The 21,031-nt window shown below is 39.6% G+C and overlaps 1 protein-coding gene across 6 annotated transcripts in view; it reads right to left on the minus strand.

Annotated features, from left to right (window-relative positions):
• The window catches only part of astn2 (astrotactin 2), a 1,590,397-nt gene that overhangs the window by 431,954 nt on the left and 1,137,412 nt on the right, over positions 1-21,031 (minus strand). Inside the window, exon 20 of one of the 6 annotated variants that reach the window (XM_087998526.1) lies at positions 18,113-18,501. The exons of the other annotated variants lie outside the window; for them this stretch is intronic. Within the exon in view, the coding sequence (XP_087854652.1) occupies positions 18,467-18,501 (35 nt within the window). The 3' untranslated portion in view covers positions 18,113-18,466. Of the gene's footprint in view, positions 1-18,112; positions 18,502-21,031 lie in introns of those variants that run through there. 6 annotated transcript variants of the gene reach the window in all.

Raw genomic sequence — 21,031 nt, forward strand, 5'->3', positions numbered from 1 at the left:
GTGAAGCATGCCTTCAGTCAGTATTTTAATTCACCAAAACGGCCCTGCTGTGCTATAAAAGTTCAGCTCCATATGTCTCACCTCATCTCTTTGTAACCTTTGTGTCCTCCTGAATGCACATTTTAGCTGCTAATCCAAGTGCAAACCCATTTCTTCTGCATTTCTTTTTACTCTTGTATCCTCAGCTCTCATATCGATTCTTGCTTCTTACATTTTTCATTCATTCCCGAAGTGACACTTTGCCCAATACCATCTTTAAACTGCTACTATTCCGATTCCATCCTTTTCTCCAGCAGCCATTCTTTCCCTGGTTGTCGACCTCTGCAATTAACATTCCTTCTGGAGAGCAATCTCATTCACATTCCTTCTATTCCACTCTCCCCACCAAACACTGGTCACTCAGACATTATTAGCCAATCATCAGTCACAAACATGCTCCCTACTCCCTTCCAGAATATCAGCTGACTCACAAATCAGGCATTCTTGATATTTTGAGAGTTGCACGAGGATCAGGATCTTGACTAAAATCTGGCTCATGAATGGTTACACAGAACGTCAATTTTTTAGCATAACACAGTTGACATTTTGGCTCATGCCTCCGGTGTCAGCCTGTTGGCTGTCACCTTCCAGGGGCACACAAGCCTTCAGGATGGCTAACCCTGATGGAAATAAATAAGGGACACTTCACCGTGGTGAACCTATGAAAGTGGGGGAGAGGATGGATGATAAAATAATGTTTTGTTTTCTGAGATACCGGAACGCTGACAAAATTTGTCCTGAAGGCCTGGTCTGGGATGTGAGAGAAAAGGACTGAGTTACAGGACACCCCCGGAAATCCAGAACTCTTGGTCCTTCTGGAAATCTTTCCAGATAGCCAGATTTTCCAAACTTCCATTTTGCAGGTGGTGAAATTATTCTCTCTTCCTCTGGAAAATGCTTTGATCACTTTGTAAAGTTCCACTGGCACTAGAGGACAACGTTACTGTCATACTCCAGCATAATCCAAACTTTCAGCTAATTGTTATGCTTTAAAATCTGAGATGGCTACATAAAGATGGCCACGTGAAGAAGCACTTGATGAAGGAGTGGTGCTCCGAAAGCTAGTGTTTCAAAATAAACCTGTTGGACTATAACCTGCTGTTGTGATTTTTAATTTTGTACATCCCAGTCCAAAACCGGCACCTCCAAGTCACCTGAAGATGAGCGGACTTCTGTGGATTCACACACTATCTATCTCTAGGGGTGAATAAAATGAAAAATCTAGAATGATGCTGACTCAATGCCTTTTCCTGAAAGTGATTAAAAGGGGTAATTCTGAATTGAAAGGATTATTTAAATACAAAGAATACTACCATTAAGGAAATATAATCCTCTTAATCACACTCGGTTTTCGGAAAAAGGACTTTGAACATGTGATGACGACATGATGAAACAGCCATTCTATGAGGATGGTTTGAAAGCACTAAAAACTGCATACAGTGCTCTATCAGAGTCCATCAGTGAAGCATCTGTGAAATAACCAAATTTAACTTCACCTGAGAATTAACCTCTTGGAAATTCAACTACAAGGAGAATCAGAGCTTACTGTGAAACATCTCGCTGCCAGATCTTCAAATACAGGCATCAAGTCATGAAAGAGATGGCAGGCTTGCCACAAAAGTGAGACAAAGACAATTACAATTGCATTTATTTTGTTTCTGTGTCTTTACCTGTATTTATTCTTAGCATGAGGGATAGGATGTGAGTTGAGAGAGTGACAGATTGGTCCCTTTTTAAAGCTCTAGGGCATGGGTCAGTTAATACATAATGTTCTTTGTTATAACGGCTCATAGAGAAGCCCATTGCTGGATTACCCAGAGGATATAGAAATACCTCACAAACAAAACACATTGATTGTGGGTAATAAGAAAACCCACAAAACCTGCCTGTGATATTAACAGGTAATGATTCAAATAACAGTCTGCTTATGCACCACCAAAAGCTAACCCAATCCTATTCCTATCGGTGGAAGAAGCTGGTGCAAAGTATTCCAATGAAAATGTACTAATGGATAAGCAAAGCCATTATAAACAATATGCTAAACTTTCTTCCACAATAAATTAGTGAAGGTAATTGCTGACAAGAACAAGAAAGTCCTATATCCTGAGAAACAACTAGAGATGTGTGTGGAAGAGGAGAAGGTGAACAAGGAAAGTATATTATCACTAGTATTGGTCTATGACAAGAGCAGAACTTCTCATTTTCAGCCCAGTTGCTGTTCATATTGTTTAAAAGATAAACCAATCATCAAGCTGTCCATATAAAAGAACAACAACTGTGCACACATTGCAATAATTTTCTGAAATTATAGACTTTTATATGTCATATTAAAGATGTAATCTAGTGTTTAAGTGTAATATACATTCACAGTGCAAAGGGTCAATGACAGCACGGACAAGTTGTACAATTGAAACAATGTTTCACTCTGAAGTTAAAGTTACCGATATAATATAGCAATGGAGTGATCGTCTCAAACACAATCGAATTTCCCTGTATTTAAAACTCATTTGCCATGAGTTTCTTTGGAGCTATTCCTGCTGTCAACTTATATCTGGCAAAAATTTGCTCGATAGCTTCCTCATCAGATGGACAATTTGCCAACTGCTGAAACCTGTGGAATTCCAAAAGGAAAGTGTGGGTTCCTTCTTTGTCAGCGTTCAGTGGAATGAAATCTTCGAGAAAATTCCAACTCCTCCCAATTTACTGGTTTATACTGAGATTGAGCACATCGGCAATGATCAGAATGATGCCATTTTCTAGCAATTAATTAAGCTGAGCTAATAACCCATGATTCACAACTAAGTACAGGAAGATCTGTATTTTTTTTTAATGTTAATTGTTCGAGTAACTGAATCATCAGGAAGCTGATTTCAAATTTCCCACATGAGTCACGTGAATGTGAAAATCATGGCTGAATCCTAAATGTTTGCAATACCATCCATTTGACTTGATAAGTGATTTGGATTAAGAGGCTGCAAAAGCTTTTCTTTTAGCACGAAATGAAGATAAAAATAAGAAGCAAATCTAAATTAAAACACAATAATTTGCTCTAAACTGCTATTATGTTTCAGGCATTATATTCCACAAAAAAACTAAGTTGCTCAGTAATTACTGAAAATAAATTGCAAAAATAAATGTTTTTGGATTAGTTTTAGTGGACAGTTAGAACTGTACAAAACCTTGCTGGACAAATTTGGATCATGTCTATTTTGGTAATGTGATAATGTTCTGAAGATAGCTGAATGACCATTTTGTGACATCTGATGCTGAGTTGGCTAGTTAGCTGTTTGAAAGGTGTAAAATGAGCATCTGCTGTAATAGTTCAGTCATTAAGCATTTGCTTTCATTTCACACTTCACAAAAAGGGCTATTTTGAGGCAGGTTAAAATAATTACAAATACGGAATATCAAATTTTAAATTCCGTCATCCTGTTGTCTCTGACACTTTTCATGGACTAAAATGCTTTTTAAAAAGGAAGAAACATGGACCTAAAAGGGTTGCAGTGGTCGAGGTAAGCTTCATGACAATGCTGAAAATGCCATTTTTACCTGAAAGCATTTATATCAGATGACTAAGTATATGTTTAATTCACAATTATATGTTAATTTTGCACATTGGGAGACACTGGGCTTACCTGGCATTTAACCAGTTGAGAAAATTAAATGAAGCCAGACTCAAGAATACATACTGAATTATATTTCAACAGCTGTTTTTGAGAAGCAAAGCAACAAAGATTGATTTGTAAGCAAGAAATCATAACCCCTTTCCCTTATCATGCATGTTTCTTTCATCAACTTAGAAGACAGTACCTATTGAAAAAGCAAATTGAGGAGACAACCACTCAACAAGAGCTCAAAGATATCCACAAGTTATAACATTCCTGAAAACAATTAAACAACACATGGTTAAAATTCTAACAACTCAAGGACTCTCGTGACTTTTAAATTGCGTAGCCCTTACTCTTATGTAGCAGTCACACTCTCCTTTTTAAAGTCATTACCTATTCTGTGTGTGCTTGATATCGTGTTTTATTATATTTTTTTCCTCGGTGTTAGCAGGTAACAAAATGCCTTTTTCTTTCATGCAAGAAAATCATGTAATTAGGTTCTTCATTGTTATCTAGTTGACTACATTTATAACTTGGCGCGATATGACTGTGTGCTAGAAAAAAGTAAAAATGATTGACTTGACTAAATGGGTGGTGGTGGTGTGAGTAGGGGGATCGGCAGGTGCTTAAAAAGAGGGAAACTGACCTGGTTATAAGGTCTTTACAGTCAGCGCTATCTAGCAAGGTCAAAGAAAACCAATCAGCATCTGCAACCTCAGATGACATGACGTTTTCTGGAGCGATGACAATGCATCATTCAAGCTGGGGAGCAGGTAGTTCAGCTGAAGCCAGGGACAAATCTTATGCACTCTTTAGATTTTTGGCTCAAACAGTGAATCCTCAGGGCAGTAGAGCTGTCTATGATTTCAGGGATCAACCTCTCTCATCTCTGAATTGCATACTCATTTTTTATTAATTAGTGAAAATTGGGTTTGTGGTCTCCATGTTTATAGAATCAGAGAATTGCAGTGCAGAAGGAGTCAATCAACTCTTAATTGTGCCTGTCCCAACTCTCTGGAAGATCCACTGAACTCGGTCCACTCACCCATCTTTTTTTTCCACTTCCTCTGAACCACACTTTCAGGAAAGTCTTGTTACAAGCGACTCTATTGTTCTTCAGTGCCAGTGCAAAACTTTCTGCATGCAATTTAAGGATAAGGAACGGCCCTTTGTTTTTTTTTCATTATTTTATTTCTTTGGGAACACCACTCATAATAATTAAGAGCGAAAATATGATTCTTGCGCAAAACTATATACTGTCTTGTTTTGCCTGAGAATAAAACATTTGAAATGAATAAACAGTTACATTGTCACAAAATTTGATTTCCATTTTCCAGTTTCTTCAAACCCTCACAACTGTCTTGCTCCAATTCTCATTACATTTATGCTCATTAGAATAAGTATCGCACACAGAAAAAAAAAGTATGGTCCAGATCATTTGCAATCTGTAATTTTGCTTTTATTCCATTTCCTTTCCAGTTTTACTTATTTTAAACAACCGAGACTCACTTTTTCACCTACTCTTATAATTGTTGCTTGGGCGAACATTAAGTTTCTAAAAGGTTATTCTATGCATTGCTGCTCCCTATATTACAATGGTAACTTCATTTTACAAAAGTATCTCATTGTCTATAAAGCATTTTGAGATGTCCATTGGTCATGAAAAGCACAAAATAAATCTGAATCCTTCCTGCTTTTCTTTCTCATTCCCTCCACCCCAGTTAATTTTTGTTTTGTTTCTGACAGATGGTAAGTGAGTTCCTCAGTCTAAGATTCATGAGTGCAGCATGCCCTGAAGCATCAAAAGAAATTACACCCCAACGTAGCTTGGCTATTACTTCTTTAACATAAGTGGAACTGTGGTAAAAGGGTTGGCAAGTGGGAATGGCTCAGTGGATCTTCCAGAGAATTGGGACAGACACTGTTAAGAGCTGAATGACTTCTTCTCCACTGTAATTCTATAACTCTATAACATGGAGACCACAAATTTAATTTTCATCTCTCTTCATCCTTCTTCGCCATTTATAATCATTTAAGAAGAAACAATACACAAATCAAAGATGAATGCCTGTGATTTAACCTTAGTTTGCTTCCTGTCACCCTTGCAAGTGAACTTTATTTTGGCTGAAAGTCATGTCCTGAAGTAAAGAGGTCGCCATGAGAAAGACATTGCAGAATATTCTTCCTCATCATGACTCTGGATTGCCTGGACACAAAAGCACAATATGCATTGTGTGATGTAAATATGATGTAAGTGGGATACAATCAAATTTTACTTGACAGAATGCACACATATGCAAGCATATTACAGATGGACAATATAAATATATACCACTTATAAGGCTTATATGGTAAGTTCTTTCTATCGTGACTTAGGACAACAGATGGTAATTGCATTATGAAATTTATTGATTACAGGGTTAGCACAAATGTCTGCTTTGGCCTCCAGATTAATTTTGCTATCTGATACTGAGTGAACACCGAATAAAGGGATTCATTTATTCAGTATCACGCTATTATAGCCATTTTACCCTTAACAGTTTGAAATAATGATAAGTCTGATGAAGAATTTGAGTAGGAGATACAAGAAATCACACTGATTAAGGAAATTTCACATCTTGGATAAATTCCGATTGACATTTCTAAACTACTACAGCTTGCTCTTGAGGTAATGCAAAACCCTATTCTCCTACCTCAAAGGGGAATATCAAATTGTTAGATGGTGTCAAAAAGAACCACAAAAAAAAAACAAACATTGGGATGCAATAAATTACATTCTCTCACAGGAAGCACTAGAGTCAGAGTGTCATAGAGATGTACAGCATGGAAACAGACCCTTCGGTCCAACCCATCCATGCCGACCAGATATCCCAACCCAATCTAGTCCCACCTGCCAGCATCCGGGCCCATATCCCTCCAAACCTTTCCTATTCACATACCCATCCAAATACCTTTTAAATGTTGCAATTGTACCAGCCTCTACTACATCCTCTGGCAGCTCATTCCATACACGTACCACCCTCTGCGAGAAAAAGTTGCCCCTTAGGTCTCTTTTATATCTTTCCCCTCTCACCCTAAACCTATGCTCTCTCGTGCTGGACTCCCAGACCCCAGGGAAAAGACTTTGCCCATTTATCCTATCCATGCCCCTCATAATTTTGTAAACCTCTATAAGGTCACCCCTCAGCCTCCGACGCTCCAGGGAAAACAGCCCCAGCCTGTTCAGCCTCTCCCTGTAGCTTAGATCCTCCAACCCTGGCAACATCCTTGTAAATCTTTTTGAGCCCTTTCAAGTTTCACAACATCTTTCTGATAGGAAGACCAGAATTGCACACAATATTCCAACAGTGGCCTAACCAATGTCCTGTACAGCCGTGACATGACTTCCCAACTCCTGTACTCAATATTCTGCCCAATAAAGGAAAGCATACCAAACACCTTCTTCACTATCTTATCTACCTGTGACTCCACTTTCAAGGAGCTATAAACCTGCACTCCAAGGTCTCTTTGTTCAGCAACACTCCCTAGGACCTTACCATTAAGTGTATAAGTCCTGCTAAGATTTGCTTTCCCAAAATGCAGCACCTCGCATTTATCTGAATTAAACTCCATCTGCCACTTCTCAGCCCATCTGGTCCAGATCCTATTGCAATCTGAGGTCACCCTCTTCGCTGTCCACTACACCTTCAATTTTGGTGTCATCTACAAACTTACTAACAGTATCTCTTATACACGCATCCAAACCATTTATGTAACTGACAAAAAGTAGAGGGCCCAGCACCGATCCTTGTGGCACTCCACTGGTCACAGACCTCCAATCTGAAAAACAACCCTCCACCACCATCCTCTGTCTTCTGCCTTTGAGCCAGTTCTGTATCCAAATGGCAAGTTCTCCCTGTATTCCACGAGATCTAACCTTGCTAATCAGTCTCCCATGTGGAACCTTGTCAAACGCTTTACTGAAGTACATATAGATCATATCTACTGTTCTGCCCTCATCAATCTTCTTTGTTACTTCTTCAAAAAACTCAATCAAGTTTGTGAAACATGATTTCCCACGCACAAAGCCATGTTGACTATCCGGAATCAGTCCTTGCCTTTTCAAATACATGTACATCCTTTCCCTCAAGATTTATTCCCTCCAACAACTTGCCCACCACCGAGGTCAGACTCACCGGTCTATAGTTCCCTGGCTTGTCTTTACCGCCCTTCTTAAACAGTGGCACCATGCTTGCCAACCTCCAGTCTTCCAGCACCTCACCTGTGACTATCGATGATACAGTGATCACTCACTGAAAGTAGGAAATGATCCAGATTTCACTGCTGATGATACTGAAATACTTGTGTACTTACAGATTTAAGGCAAGAGGCAGAATGTTAAGAGGAGCGTTGAGGAGATTTTGTTTTCACTTTAAATCTGCATTAAAGACACTGCTCTATCTTTTCATTTTAATCTTGGCAATTCAAACAAATGTACCAACATTAGCATTGTACAATGCCACTAAGAAAATCTAGGCAATTGTGTCTGTGCAACACAGGTCAGGAATGCCTTATTTTTGATGCTAAGCTGGGCGATGCACCCTTAGCAGCTCCAGATTATAGAAAGAGAATAGGTCATTTCCGCTGCAAGAACATACATGACCAAGAAGACCGGTCTGAACAGATGCACAGAGATAAACTTCACGTAGCTCAGTGTTACTTATTGTCTGAAGTCATGCATAAATAATGGCCATGGTCACGAAGCAGCAAGTAATACCTAATGCCTACAGAATATCATTTCAACTACAGAATCAAACCCATTGATGTGAAGACCATTGCTGCATTCACTACATAGCCATGATCGAATGGCAGAGAAGACTCAATGGGCCAAATGGCCCAATTCTGCTCTATAACCTATGGTCTTATATGACATCATGTGAACGTTTTTGGCAGTTTGAGAAGTTGCCACTATATAGTGACTGATAATGTAGAAACCATATCTTCCTTTATAAGAAGAGGACAGAGAAAATTGGCAAGAGGAAAAAGCTCTCTGTATTATTCTTGAAATGTTAAAATAGGGCCCTACATCATATTGGACACATGCATGCTGAGTATGAGCCAGCTTAATATTACCTAAATTTAACTAATGAAATCTAAAATTCTAAACATCTCATCATTTTATTTTTAGAAGAAAGATGAATATTAATCAATTTATTAGCTGTTATGAACCAGCCCAAACCCCCTTCAAATATATCAAGGCGTTAGCTTACACCCTAATCTTTATATTATTTAAAGGCAAGTGCAAGGTGCTGTGTTCTAGGTGCAATTCAATCGGTCAGACTACTCAGACTTAAGCAAAACATACTTTGTTCTTACCTTACAGGCAAGTGCACACAAAAGATTGAAGACTTGGTGTAACTTTAACTTTAATGGAAATCATAATGGAATAATAGATTATTTAACTACTGTGACGATGCTGCTTCTTTAGCAAGGTTATGTTGTCCTCGGTTAGTTTCAAGCGGGATTGTAAAAGGCAGAGGTTTTGATTTGTCTGGAAAAATGCTACTTTGCTTATGGGTAACAGATACTGTCTAAGGCAACAATCAGGGGAAAAGGCTTTTAGGTTTCTTGTTAAAACACTTGTACAATGAAAGGGGAATGGCTAATTCTCTCAGTTCAGGGATTCTGCTTGTTGTGTTTAGTTTTTAGCAAACAGTCTATTTGAAACTGCTGGTCACAGGAAAATACTGGGGCCAGAGAAACAGCTGCTGGAGTGAAAAGCGGTTCCATGCTCCAGCAAATGATCCCTTGCTGATTCTCTCTGCCATCTCTCTCCCGTAAGAACCCGTGTTTGAAGTTACCATTTTAACCAAGGGGTATGTTTATGGGATGTTGCAGGAAATTGGAACAGCATCATTAAGGTGTGATATAGTCAATTCAGACTTTCAGATAGGTTAAGAGATTCTGTATTCTTTTCTCTTTTGTCATGTTTCATTCAGGAGTCTGTAAATACATTCTGGGTTTTGTTTAAAACTGAGTGGTTTGACCAGCTGCATCACTCTTGGAAGGTCCATTTTACATTTCTTAAAACAACCAGCAACGTTCGGGTCTGGGCTACCTTCTTGGAATGTTTTGAGGGGTCTGGCCGGGTCCATAACAGCAACTGTTCCAATATAGTAACATCCCATAGACACACTCTTGGCAAAGGCAAATTCAGTAAAACAGATTGTTCTCACACAGGATTCTGGCAGCAGAGAACCTAAGCTTTTAGCTGTATTGGAAAGAGAAGTAGCAACTTCCACAACCAGCTTCTAAACCCCAAACACTGCTGAAAGTTAAACTAAAACCCTGATTCTGTGGGAGCCTGACTCCACCCACTCAAGCTGCTTCTATTTCAACTTTAAAAAACCCTAAGGCCTCACGGGATATTTACTTTATTGGTCTGGAAGGGTCAGCTCAGCGCCTGTGGCTGAAACCCACGGTTCAGAAAAAAAGGCCAAAATAAACCCCTTAAAACATAGTAGCATCACATAACTGTGTAATTGAAATGCAGGGGCTCCCCAATTTACAAACATTTGACTTACGAATGCGTGTACTTATGAATGCAATCTTATACAAGATTCTGATTGTAAAGACCCAAGTGTGAATGTTTCCTGTTTGTATTAGTAGCTCCTTTATTTCATCCTGCATTATGTTCCAACTTACGTACAAATCGACTTATAAACAGTCTCCAGCACAGAACCCATTCACAATGTGGGGACTGCCAATATCTATAAGTTAGAACCATTTTTCCTGCAACCCCCAACAGCCCTCCACTGTACTTTGCACCCCCTTTTTTTTTACCACAAATACTACGAAAATATTTGATTCCAAAACATTTACATTTCTTTTCTCTTTATGGATGTTGGGCATCCTGGTTTTGTCTTCCTTAATTCAAAAGGTCATCTAAGTTGGCACTTAATTGTGTTTCAAAGCAAGAACAAAGAAATAAAAGAAATGAAGATAAACACGAGTAACTAATTTGAAAAGCAAGTCTGCACTCTCAGGAACACACTGGCTAAAGCAGTTCAGCTTGTGGCTCAGAGAGTGATCAGCCAGGAATACCATCTATCTGTGGGTAAATAAATCTCCAGTCTTTATTCACAGAAACTCAGGCAGATATCCAACAGTCAAAGCCCCGTGTTAAGATTGTGCAGTTCTGACTTCATCTGAAAAGAAATGCTTGTAATTTGGGATACGTCTAAAATGTAGACGCAATCGAAAGGTCAGGATATTGTGGAGACATGCCATACATTTTATCAAAAGATTAATCAAATAAAGGCTGGGACAATTTACTCTGAGCCCAGAGCTTATGAATATAATTAATAGGAAAAGAGATCAAAGATTCCCTGACTGCTGGTGGTATGCACTGTTGGAAGATCCTTTGTAAGGAGGCACCGGGGTAATATCTCCAGTAAAACTCTTTTAAAGGTCACAAATGATAAAATCACTTCAGCCATAGACCACCCATTATATAAAAGGCTCAACACGTTCAACTCTAAGCTTTCGCCTCTTCTGACGCAAAGACATGTTATTTCTGAGTACTCAAGAATAACTGATTTAATCAGTTGGTGCTGAGAAACTCTAACTAGTTCATTAATTTTTCAGCAGAATGAATTTTGTCCAGCCACATGACAGAATGGTAGAAAGGAAATCATGTGCTTTCTAATCCCGACTTGCCATTGTGATCCTGCCTGTCATTTCCCATAGGTGAAGGAACTGAAGCAGGAGGCTCAATCTTCCGAAATAAATATCCAGCTGACATTTAGAGAGTTGTATTGTCAAAAATGTGTGCATAAATTAGGAATGTTACCCATTTACCCATCCAGTCAGCTTGTACATAAAAGAAGAATACCAAAAGACTACATAGTTTCTTACATACATATACTGCATATCTCACTGAAGACAAGTCGGCATTAATCGTTAGTTTAAGGATTCTGGGTAATCCAAGATGGAGGACAGGAAAATGTTGTGGTTGTAAGAGCAGTTCCTTTTTTGAGGTATTTTCAATGTTTGAGCTGATTTCCTCAAATTCAAGGAGCAGTCATTACTTTTTTTATAAGATGTTGCCTTGTTTTGGAACTTTGGGAAAGAAAAGATCAAAACAACAGCGCTTTAAAAGAAGAAGGAAGTTAGGCAAAAGCAGTGGCGGTGACCACATGGGAAGTGATTTAAATGGAAAAAGACACCTAGACTGCTGTCTGACCCAGCAGTGAATCTGTACAGCTACTGCCTTTGCTGACTTGTTTCAAGTTCATATCGGAGTTCATTCTGAGAAAAAAATTACCAAACAGCGAAATTGACAGCTGACCTTAGACAAACCTGTGTGGGAGAGCTCACACCACAGAAACAGCTAAGTGGCTTTTTAAAGTGTAACCTTACTGTTTATTTTGTAAAGCTACAATACTAAGTAGAATGGGTTCTTTTTTGATTATCTGCTTTATTGAAATCTGTCGCTTGATTAAACTTTAAAAATATACCAAAGAAGTATTAAATTGGCTTGGAGTGGTATTTTTTTTAGAGCAGTGAGACTATTTTCTGGGTCTGAAGATAGTTAAGATGCAAAGATAGCCATTAGTACAGTGATGTGCTCTTCCAGGCGGATGTGGGAGTTTAGGGAGAGCTTCCATGTTACTGATGATTATGTCTAGTGGAAGCATCTTTGGTTGCAAATCCTATTGCATCGCATGGATCGTATGGAGTGGCAGTGAGAAGCAATGAGGAATTTACTGAAGCCAGGGGGTAGGATGGATGGCAGCTTTAGGAAGGGAGAAAAGCCACAGATACAGTCAGGTGGATGGGTTACTGTCAGGAAAGGTAGGAGAGGGAGGCAGGTAGTGTATGAGTCTTCTATGGCTATCTCTATCTGAAATAAGTATGCTATTTTGGAAAATGTAAGGGGCGATGGACTCTCAAGGGAGTGTATCATGAATAGCGGAGTTTCTGGTACCAAGACGGGCTGTAATGTAATGAGGGGTATGTCAGGTTCCAACTGACAGGGGACTCTCTAGTCAGAGGCACAGAAAGACATTTTTGCGGCTAACTTTGAGAAATCAAATAGTGTATTGCCTTCCTGATGGCAGGGTCAAGGATATCTTGGAGAAGGTGCAGAATATTCCCAAAGAGGAGACAGAATAGCAAGAGGTCATTGTACACGTTGAAGCTAACCGTATAGGTAGAGGTAAGGACGAGATTCTGATGAGAGAATGTAAGAAGTTAGGCAGGAATTTAAAAAGGAGAGCCTCGAGAGTAGTAATATCTGGATTACTCCCAGTGCCACAAGCTAGTGAGAATAAGAATAGGAGGATAGAGCAGACGAATATGTGGCTGAGGATCTGGTACATGGGAGGAAGATACACATTTTTGGATCATTGGAATCTCTTCTGAGGTAGACTTGAACTGTACAAGAAGGATGGATTGCACCTGAATTTGAAGGGGACTAACATACTGGCAGGAAGATTTGCTAGAGCTGCTTAGGAGGATTTAAACTAGTAAAAGGGGGGTGGGGAAGGGGAATGGGGGGGAATAGTAGGGAGATAGTAGGGAAAGTGATCAGTCTGAGACTGGTACTGTTGGGAAAATGAGCAGGTCAAACAGTCAGGGCAGGCAAGAACAAAGCAGAGAATGAGGTGGGACTGATCAATTAAACTGCATTTATTTCAATACAAGAGGCCTAACAGGTAAGACAGATAAACTCTGAACATGGTTGGAAACATGGGACTGGGATATCATAGTAATTACTGAGACATGGTTGAGGGATGGATAGAACTGGTGACTTAATGTTCCAGGGTATAATTGCTGTGGGAAGGATAGGAAGAGGGGGCAAGAAAGGAGGAGTGGCAATTTAATTAGGGATAATATTAGGGCTGTACCTAAGAAGGATATTCCTAGGAATACATCCAGGCAAGTTATTTGGGGGAAGCTGAGAAAGAAGAAAAGGATGATCACCTTATTGAGATTGTATGACAGAATCCCCAATGCTCACCTGGAAATTGAGAAACAAATTTGTAAGGAGATAGAGTCATAGAGATGAACAGCACAGAAACAGACCCTTCAGTCCAACTTGTCCATGCTGACCAGATATCCCATACCAATCTCGTCCCACCTGCCAGCACCCAGCCCATATTCCTCCAAACGCTTCCTAATCATATACCCTCCAGAAGCCTTTTAAACGTTGCAATTGTACTAGCCTCCACAACTTCCTCTGACAGCTCATTCCATACGCGTACCAACCTCTCCGTGAAAATGTTGGCCCTTTTATATCTTTCGCCTCTCACCCTAAACCCATGCCCATTAGTTCTAGACTCCCCCACTCCAGGGAAATGACTTTGTCTATTTATCCTATACATGCCCCTCATGATTTTATAAGTCTCTATAAGGTCACCCCTCAGCCTTGTTGGTTATTTGTAAGAATAATACTGTGGTTATTGTAGGGGATTTTAACGTTCCAAACATAGACTGGGACTGCCATAGTGTTAAAGGTCTGGATGGAGAGTTAAGTGTGTGCAAGAAAATTTTCTGATTCAGTATGTGGATGGATCTACTGGAGAAGGTGCAAAACTTGATCTACTCTTGGGAAATAAGGCAGGGCAGGTGACTGAGGTGACAGTGGGGGAGTATTTTGGAGCCAATGACCAAAATTCTATTAATTTTAGAATAGTGATGGAAAAGGATAGACTGGATCGAAAAGTTCAAGTTCTACACTGGAGGAAAGCCAATTTTGATGGACTAGTTAAGATCTTTCAAAAGTTGATTGGGGGCAGATGTTTGCAGGTAGAGGACAGCTGGAAAATGGGAAGCCTTCAGAAATTAGGTAACGAGAGTCCAGAGACAGTATATTCCTGGTAGGGTGAAGGGCAAGGCTGGTAGGTGTAGGGAATGCTGGAAAACTAGAGAAATTGAGATTTTGGTCAAGAAAAAGGAGGAAGGATATGTCAAATATAGGCAGCAAGGATTGAATGAATCCTTAGAAAATTATGAAGGCAGTGGGAGTCTACTTAAGAAGCAAATCAGGAGGGCAAAGAAGGGACATGAGATAGCTTTGGCAAAAATGATTAAGGAGAATTCAAAGGGATTTTATGACTACATTAAGGACAAAAGGGTAACTAGCGACAGACTAGGGTCCCTTAAAAATCAGCAAAGTGGCCACGTGTGGAACTGCAGGAGATGGGGTATATACTAAATTTGCATCAGTGTTTACTGTGGAGAAGGATGTGGAAGATATATAATGTGGGGAAATAAATAGCAATATCTAGAAAAAGGTCCATATTATAGACAAAGTGGTGCTGGAAGTCTTAAAACATATAAAGTTGAATAAATCCTGGAAGTCTTAAAACATATAAAGTTGAATAAATCCTTGAGACCTGATTAGACATAGCCTAGAAATCTGTGGGAAGCTAGGGAAGTGATTGCTGGGCCCTTGCTGTGATATTTATATCATCAATAGTCACAGGTGTCAGATGATTGGAGGTTGGCTATTGTGGTGCCACTATTTAAGAAAGGTGGTAAGGAAAAGCCAGGGAACTAAAGACCAGTGAACTTGACATCAGTGGTGGACAAGTTGTTGGAGGAAATCCTGAGATATAGGATGTACATGTATTTGGAAATGCAGGACTGATTAGGGATAGTCAGCATGGCTTTGTGCTTGGGAAATCATGTCGCAGAAACTTGATTTGAGTTTTTTTTAGAGTAACAAAGAGGATTTATGAGGGCAGAGTGGTGGACATGATCTATATGGATTTCAGTAAGGTGTTCGACAAAGTTCCCCATGGTAGACTGGTTAGCAAGGTTAGATCACATGGAATACAGAGAGAACTAGCCAATTATATACAGAACTGGCTCAAAGGTAGAAGACAGAGAGTGGCGGTGGAGGGTTGCCTTTCAGACTGAAGGCCTGGACCAGTGATTTGCCACAATGATTGGTGCTAGGTTCATTGTTTGTCGTCATTTGGATGTGTAGGTAGGAGGTATAGCTACTAAGTTTACAGATAACACCAAATTGGAGCTGTAGCGGACAGAGAAGAAGGTTACCTCACAGTACAATGGGATTTTGATCAGATGGGCCAATGGGCAGATGGTGTTCAATTGAAATAAATACGAGGTGCTGCACTTTGGAAAGGAAAATCAGGGCAGGAGTTTTACACTTAATGGTAAGGTCCTAGGAAGTGTTGCTGAACAAAGAAACCTTGGAGTGCAGCTTCATAATTCCTTGGAAGTGGAGTCACAGGTAGTTAGGATAGTGAAGAAAGTGTTTGGTCTGCTTGCCTTGATTGATCAGTGGATTGAGTATAGAAGTTGGGAAGTCATGTTGTGGTTGTACAGGACATTGGTCAGGCCAATTTTGGAATTCTGGTCTCTCTGCTATAGGAAGGATGTTGTGAAATTTGAAAGGGTTCAGAAAAGGTTTACAATGATATTGCCAGTGTTGCAGGGTTTAGCTGAAGAGAGGCTGAAATAAGCTGGAGCTGTTTTCCCTAGAGCATCGGAGGCTGAGGGTTTTATGAAATCATGAGAGGCATGGATAGGATAAATAGACAAGGTATTTTCCCCTGGGTGGGCGAGTACAGAAATAGACGGCATGCATTTAGGGTGAGAGGGGAAAGATTTAAAAGGGACCTAATAGGTTACTTTTTCAGGAAAGGGGTGGTACTGGTATGGAATGAGTTGCCAGAGGAAGTGGTGGAGGCTGGTACAATTGCAACATTTAAAGGGCATCTGGATAGGTATATGAATAGGAAGGGTTTGGAGGGATATGAGCCAAGTGCTGGCAAATGGGATTAGATTAGGTTTGGATATCTGGTCAGCATGGACGAGTTGGACTGAAGGGTCTATTTCCATGCTGTACATCTCTATGACTTTATTGAAGTTTTCAGTTTATGACCCTCAATGAAAAGGAACCTACAGCATAGTTCTAATGTAATAAAAATGGGCATGATGATGTTACTAAAAAGTCATCAACTGAACAACAAAGAAGAAAGCACTTCCAATCATGTTGCCCCTTTAATATCCTTAAGATTGAAAGCATGTTGAATTGGATTTCCTTTTAAATGTAGGTGCTACTGTCAGAGAAGAAAATGCAACAGTAGGTGTGTAGACAGCAAAACCCAGAAATGGCAAGTGAATGCCAGCAACAGAATAAGACTCTGTGACAACACTTTGTAAGCCTGCAACCTCAGACAATGCTCTCTAAGCACTGCTGTGAGGTGTACTGCAACTGGAATCCACATCTTTGAGACTCATTGATAACTGGGCCAAGCTAATACATAAATAACATGAGACTCAATACAGTAAAGAATGACCATTTCACTGCAAGGATCAAATTTTACACTCATTTTGATTAAGAATCCTTTTAGTAATATTTCAACTAGCAGGAAAGCTAATGTTAAATTTTTCATACTTCTTGAATGAACTACCCAAATGGACACTAATTCTTGTTTCTGTCAGAACATTTAATATTAGGAATCTTCAATGGAGAAAAATGATTAATATCAAGGCGTGTTGTCATGCTTCTGGAGAACAGCATTTTTTAAAAGATTGTTTCTCACCTCTTAAACACAACTTGTAGGGAGATGCAATCAGCTGAGAGGTGGAATAGTTAGTGACTACATTGTTTATTTGCATTGATCACATTCTTATCTTGGTCAAATTACCTGTGAGCAAGTTTATGCTATGGTGTTTGGGGAAGCTCGACGGAGTTCTTACAGCTCAGCTGCTGTAGTGACATCCATGTTGGGGTACCTAAAGCACAAATCCACTTTGTTTTAAAACAGAATGAGCTGACAGCTTTGTGGTTCATATATTTGTAAATAAACAGCGAGAAAAGATCCAATTTGAAGAAACTTCTTTACTAGTGTGTTGTGCTTATCACATTTAGGTATAAAGTGGTAACAATGAAAATGATAAAACAAAACCACATCTAATGACTTAATTTCATTCAACTTTTTATCAATAATCAGTTCAAACCAAATACATGTGATATGGATCAGTAGGTAGAATATAGTCTTTCATCTTTGGGACTTGAGATCAAAACACTGACTTGAGCTGGTAAGTAACGAATAACATGTGTGCCACTCAACTATCAAACAATGATCACCACCAACCAAAGGAAGACTAATGAACTTCTCCTAGCATTTAATAAGTTGTCATCCTCATTGCCAACCTCCTGGAAGACAGTGTTAACAAGAGTCTTAGCCAAACCAATTGCACATGTTTTGGCTACAAGATCAAGTCATAGGTCAGGTATTCTGCAGGAGTGACTCACCTCCTGATTCCTTCCACCATGACAGGCCACTAATAAGGAATGTAATGAAATACTGTCCACTTGGTTAGCACCTAAGAACTCAGATCACTGGTTTTATTTTTGCTATTTGTTTACCATGCTAGTAAGTCAATAAATTTATTCACAAGAGGCTGCTAATGTACTTTTAATAAGATCAATTAAAATTACGAAAGAAAAAGAAAACATTCACCCTATTACTCTAAGCAGAAATTAGTTGAAGCGATCTTGTTATAAACATATGAAATAAAGATTCAATACATTTACCCTCAACAGCAACAATACAGGTACTCAAACCTCAGTGAAAAGTTGACCTATTTCCATTTGAAAGACCCGAGATCAGTGGGACTGACCATAATCAGTTTATTTTTCACAAACATTTGCATTCACTCAATGCTCTTTCTTTAGTAATGTCTCTTCTTGAGTTTGTTAATGATACCAGCTGATGTTACTGTTGGGCAAGTCAGGTCTCAGAATGACTCCTTGCTTGATAGATTTTTTTCATTTTAATTAATGTGATGGTCATTCACAGAAGCATAATTATATGTGGCCGTAGAGTTTCTTGAAAAAGAGAAAGGTTTAGTTTGTAAACGACAGCAATAAAATTACAAACTAAGTAATCGGGATATCGAGCACAATTAGACAAATCTTAAAACATATAATGCAATGAAGATTTATCATGTTTCCAGACATTATTCAATATGGAGATTCAATCCAGAAAAAGGTTACTCGTCTGTATCAAATCTTTAAGTTAAACTAAATGATTTTTTCCAGTTGTTTCTGGTGAACGATGAAGTCTTCTTAGATTAGGAATGATTAGGGTAGGAATAGGTCCAGTCAAGGATAGTAGTGGGAAGTTGCGTGTGGAGGCTGAAGAGATTGGGGAGACACTGAATGAATACTTTTTGTCAGTATTCACTCAGGAACAGGACATTGTTGCCGATGTGAATACTGAGTCACAATTAATTAGAACGGATGGCTTTGAGGTATGTAGGGAAAAGGTGTTGGAAATTCTGGAAAGGGTGAAAATAGATAAGTCCCCTGGGCCTGTTGGCATTTATCCTAGGATTCTCTGGGAAGCAAGGGAGGAGATTGCAGAGCCATTGGCCTTGATTTTTATGTCCTCGTTGTCTACAGGAATAGTGCCAGAAGACTGGAGGATAGCAAATGTGGTTCCCTTGTTCAAGAAGGGGAGTAGGGATAACTCTAGTAACTATAGGCCGGTGAGTCTCACTTCTGTTGTGGGCAAAGTCTTAGAGAGAATTGTAAGGGATAGGATTTATGAACATCTGGATCGGAATAATGTGATCAAGGATAGTCAGCATGGTTTTGTGAAGGGCAGGTTGTGCCTCACAAATCTTATTGAATTCTTAGAGAAGGTGACTAAGGACGTGGACGAGGGTAAAGCGGTAGATGTGGTGTATATGGATTTTAGTAAGGCATTTGATAAGGTTCCCCATGGTAGGCTACTGCAAAAAATACGGAGGCATTGAGGGTGATTTGGAGGTTTGGATTAGGAATTGACTGGCTGGAAGAAGACAGAGGGTAGTAGTTGATGGTAAGGGTTCACCTTGGAGTGCAGTTACTGGCAGTGTTCCGCAAGGATCTGTTTTGGGACCATTGCTGTTTGTCATTTTTATAAATGACCTGGAGGAGGGGCTAGAAGGTTGGGTGAGCAAGTTTGCGGATGATACGAAAGTCGGTGGAGTTGTTGACAATGAGGAAGGATGTGGCAGGTTACAGCGGGATATAGATAAGCTGCAGAGCTGGGCAGAAAGGTGGCAAATGGAGTTCAATGCAGGTAAGTGTGAGGTGATTCACTTTGGTAAGAGTAACAAAAAGATGGGGTACTGGGCTAATGGTTGGATACTTGGTAGTGTGGATGAGCAGAGGGATCTTGGTGTCCATGTACACAGATCTCTGAAAGTTGTCACCCAGGTAAATAGTGCGGTGAAGAAGGCATATGGCGTACTGGCTTTTATTGGGAGAGGAATTGAGTTTCGGAGTCCTAAGGTCATGTTGCAGTTGTATAAGACTCTGGTGCGGCCGCATCTGGAGTATTGTGTGCAGTTTTGGTCACCATACTATGGGAAGGATGTGGAGGCACTGGAACGGGTGCAGAGGAGGTTTACCAGGATGTTGCCTGGTTTGGTCGGAAGATCGTATGAGGAAAGGCTGAGGCATTTGGGGCTGTTTTCTTTGGAGAAAAGAAGGTTTAGGGGTGATTTGATAGAGGTGTACAAGATGATTAGGGGTTTAGATAGGGTTGACCATGAGAACCTTTTTCCACGTATGGAGTCAGCTATTACGAGGGGGCATAGCTTTAAATTAAGGGGTGGTCGGTATAGGACAGATGTTAGGGGTAGATCCTTTACTCAGTGAGTCGTGAGTTCATGGAATGCCCTGCCAGTAGCAGTGGTGGACTCTCCCTCTTTATGGGCATTTAAACGGGCATTGGATAGGCATATGGAGGATAGTGGGCTAGTGTAGGTTAGGTGGGCTTGAATCGGCGCAACATCGAGGGCCAAAGGGCCTGTACTGCGCTGTATTTTTCTATGTTCTATTAATATTCATATATCTGACAGCTTTAAAAACCTGAAGATTTCGAAACAAATAATCCAGGTTTGGAAGTTTCACAAATGAAACTTCATACTGAGCTAACTGTCCTATCCCTTCATACTGAGCTAACTGTCCTATCCTGTCATTCCAAAAGAGGAATAATATTTAATGCCACCAATCATAAATCAAGACAGTAACAATTTTCCATGAGCACTCCAGAGCTTTCTAACAGTTTGGATTAGGACACTGTTCCAGAAGGATTGTCTGACCTAGTGATTTTAAAATATTTTCAAAAAGGTACCAACTCCATATATCACAACTGTAAAACCCAAACCTTAAAAATGAGAATATATACAAATCAACATCTTTCTTCATAAATCCATTAAATAAATAGCTTCCACAACTCACTTTTCATTCACAGAAATCAAAAATGAAATCAAAACTATGTCCTTCCCTTAATATATATAATAGAAAAAATAGAAATTTAATATAAAGCATGGCTCTATCCACCTTAGAAGCCATGTTTCTGAAT

Source organism: Chiloscyllium plagiosum, unplaced genomic scaffold (genome assembly GCF_037043375.1).
Source record: "Chiloscyllium plagiosum isolate Xiang-an unplaced genomic scaffold, Cpla_swu_hap1 HiC_scaffold_21, whole genome shotgun sequence".
Lineage (NCBI taxonomy): Eukaryota > Metazoa > Chordata > Chondrichthyes > Orectolobiformes > Hemiscylliidae > Chiloscyllium > Chiloscyllium plagiosum.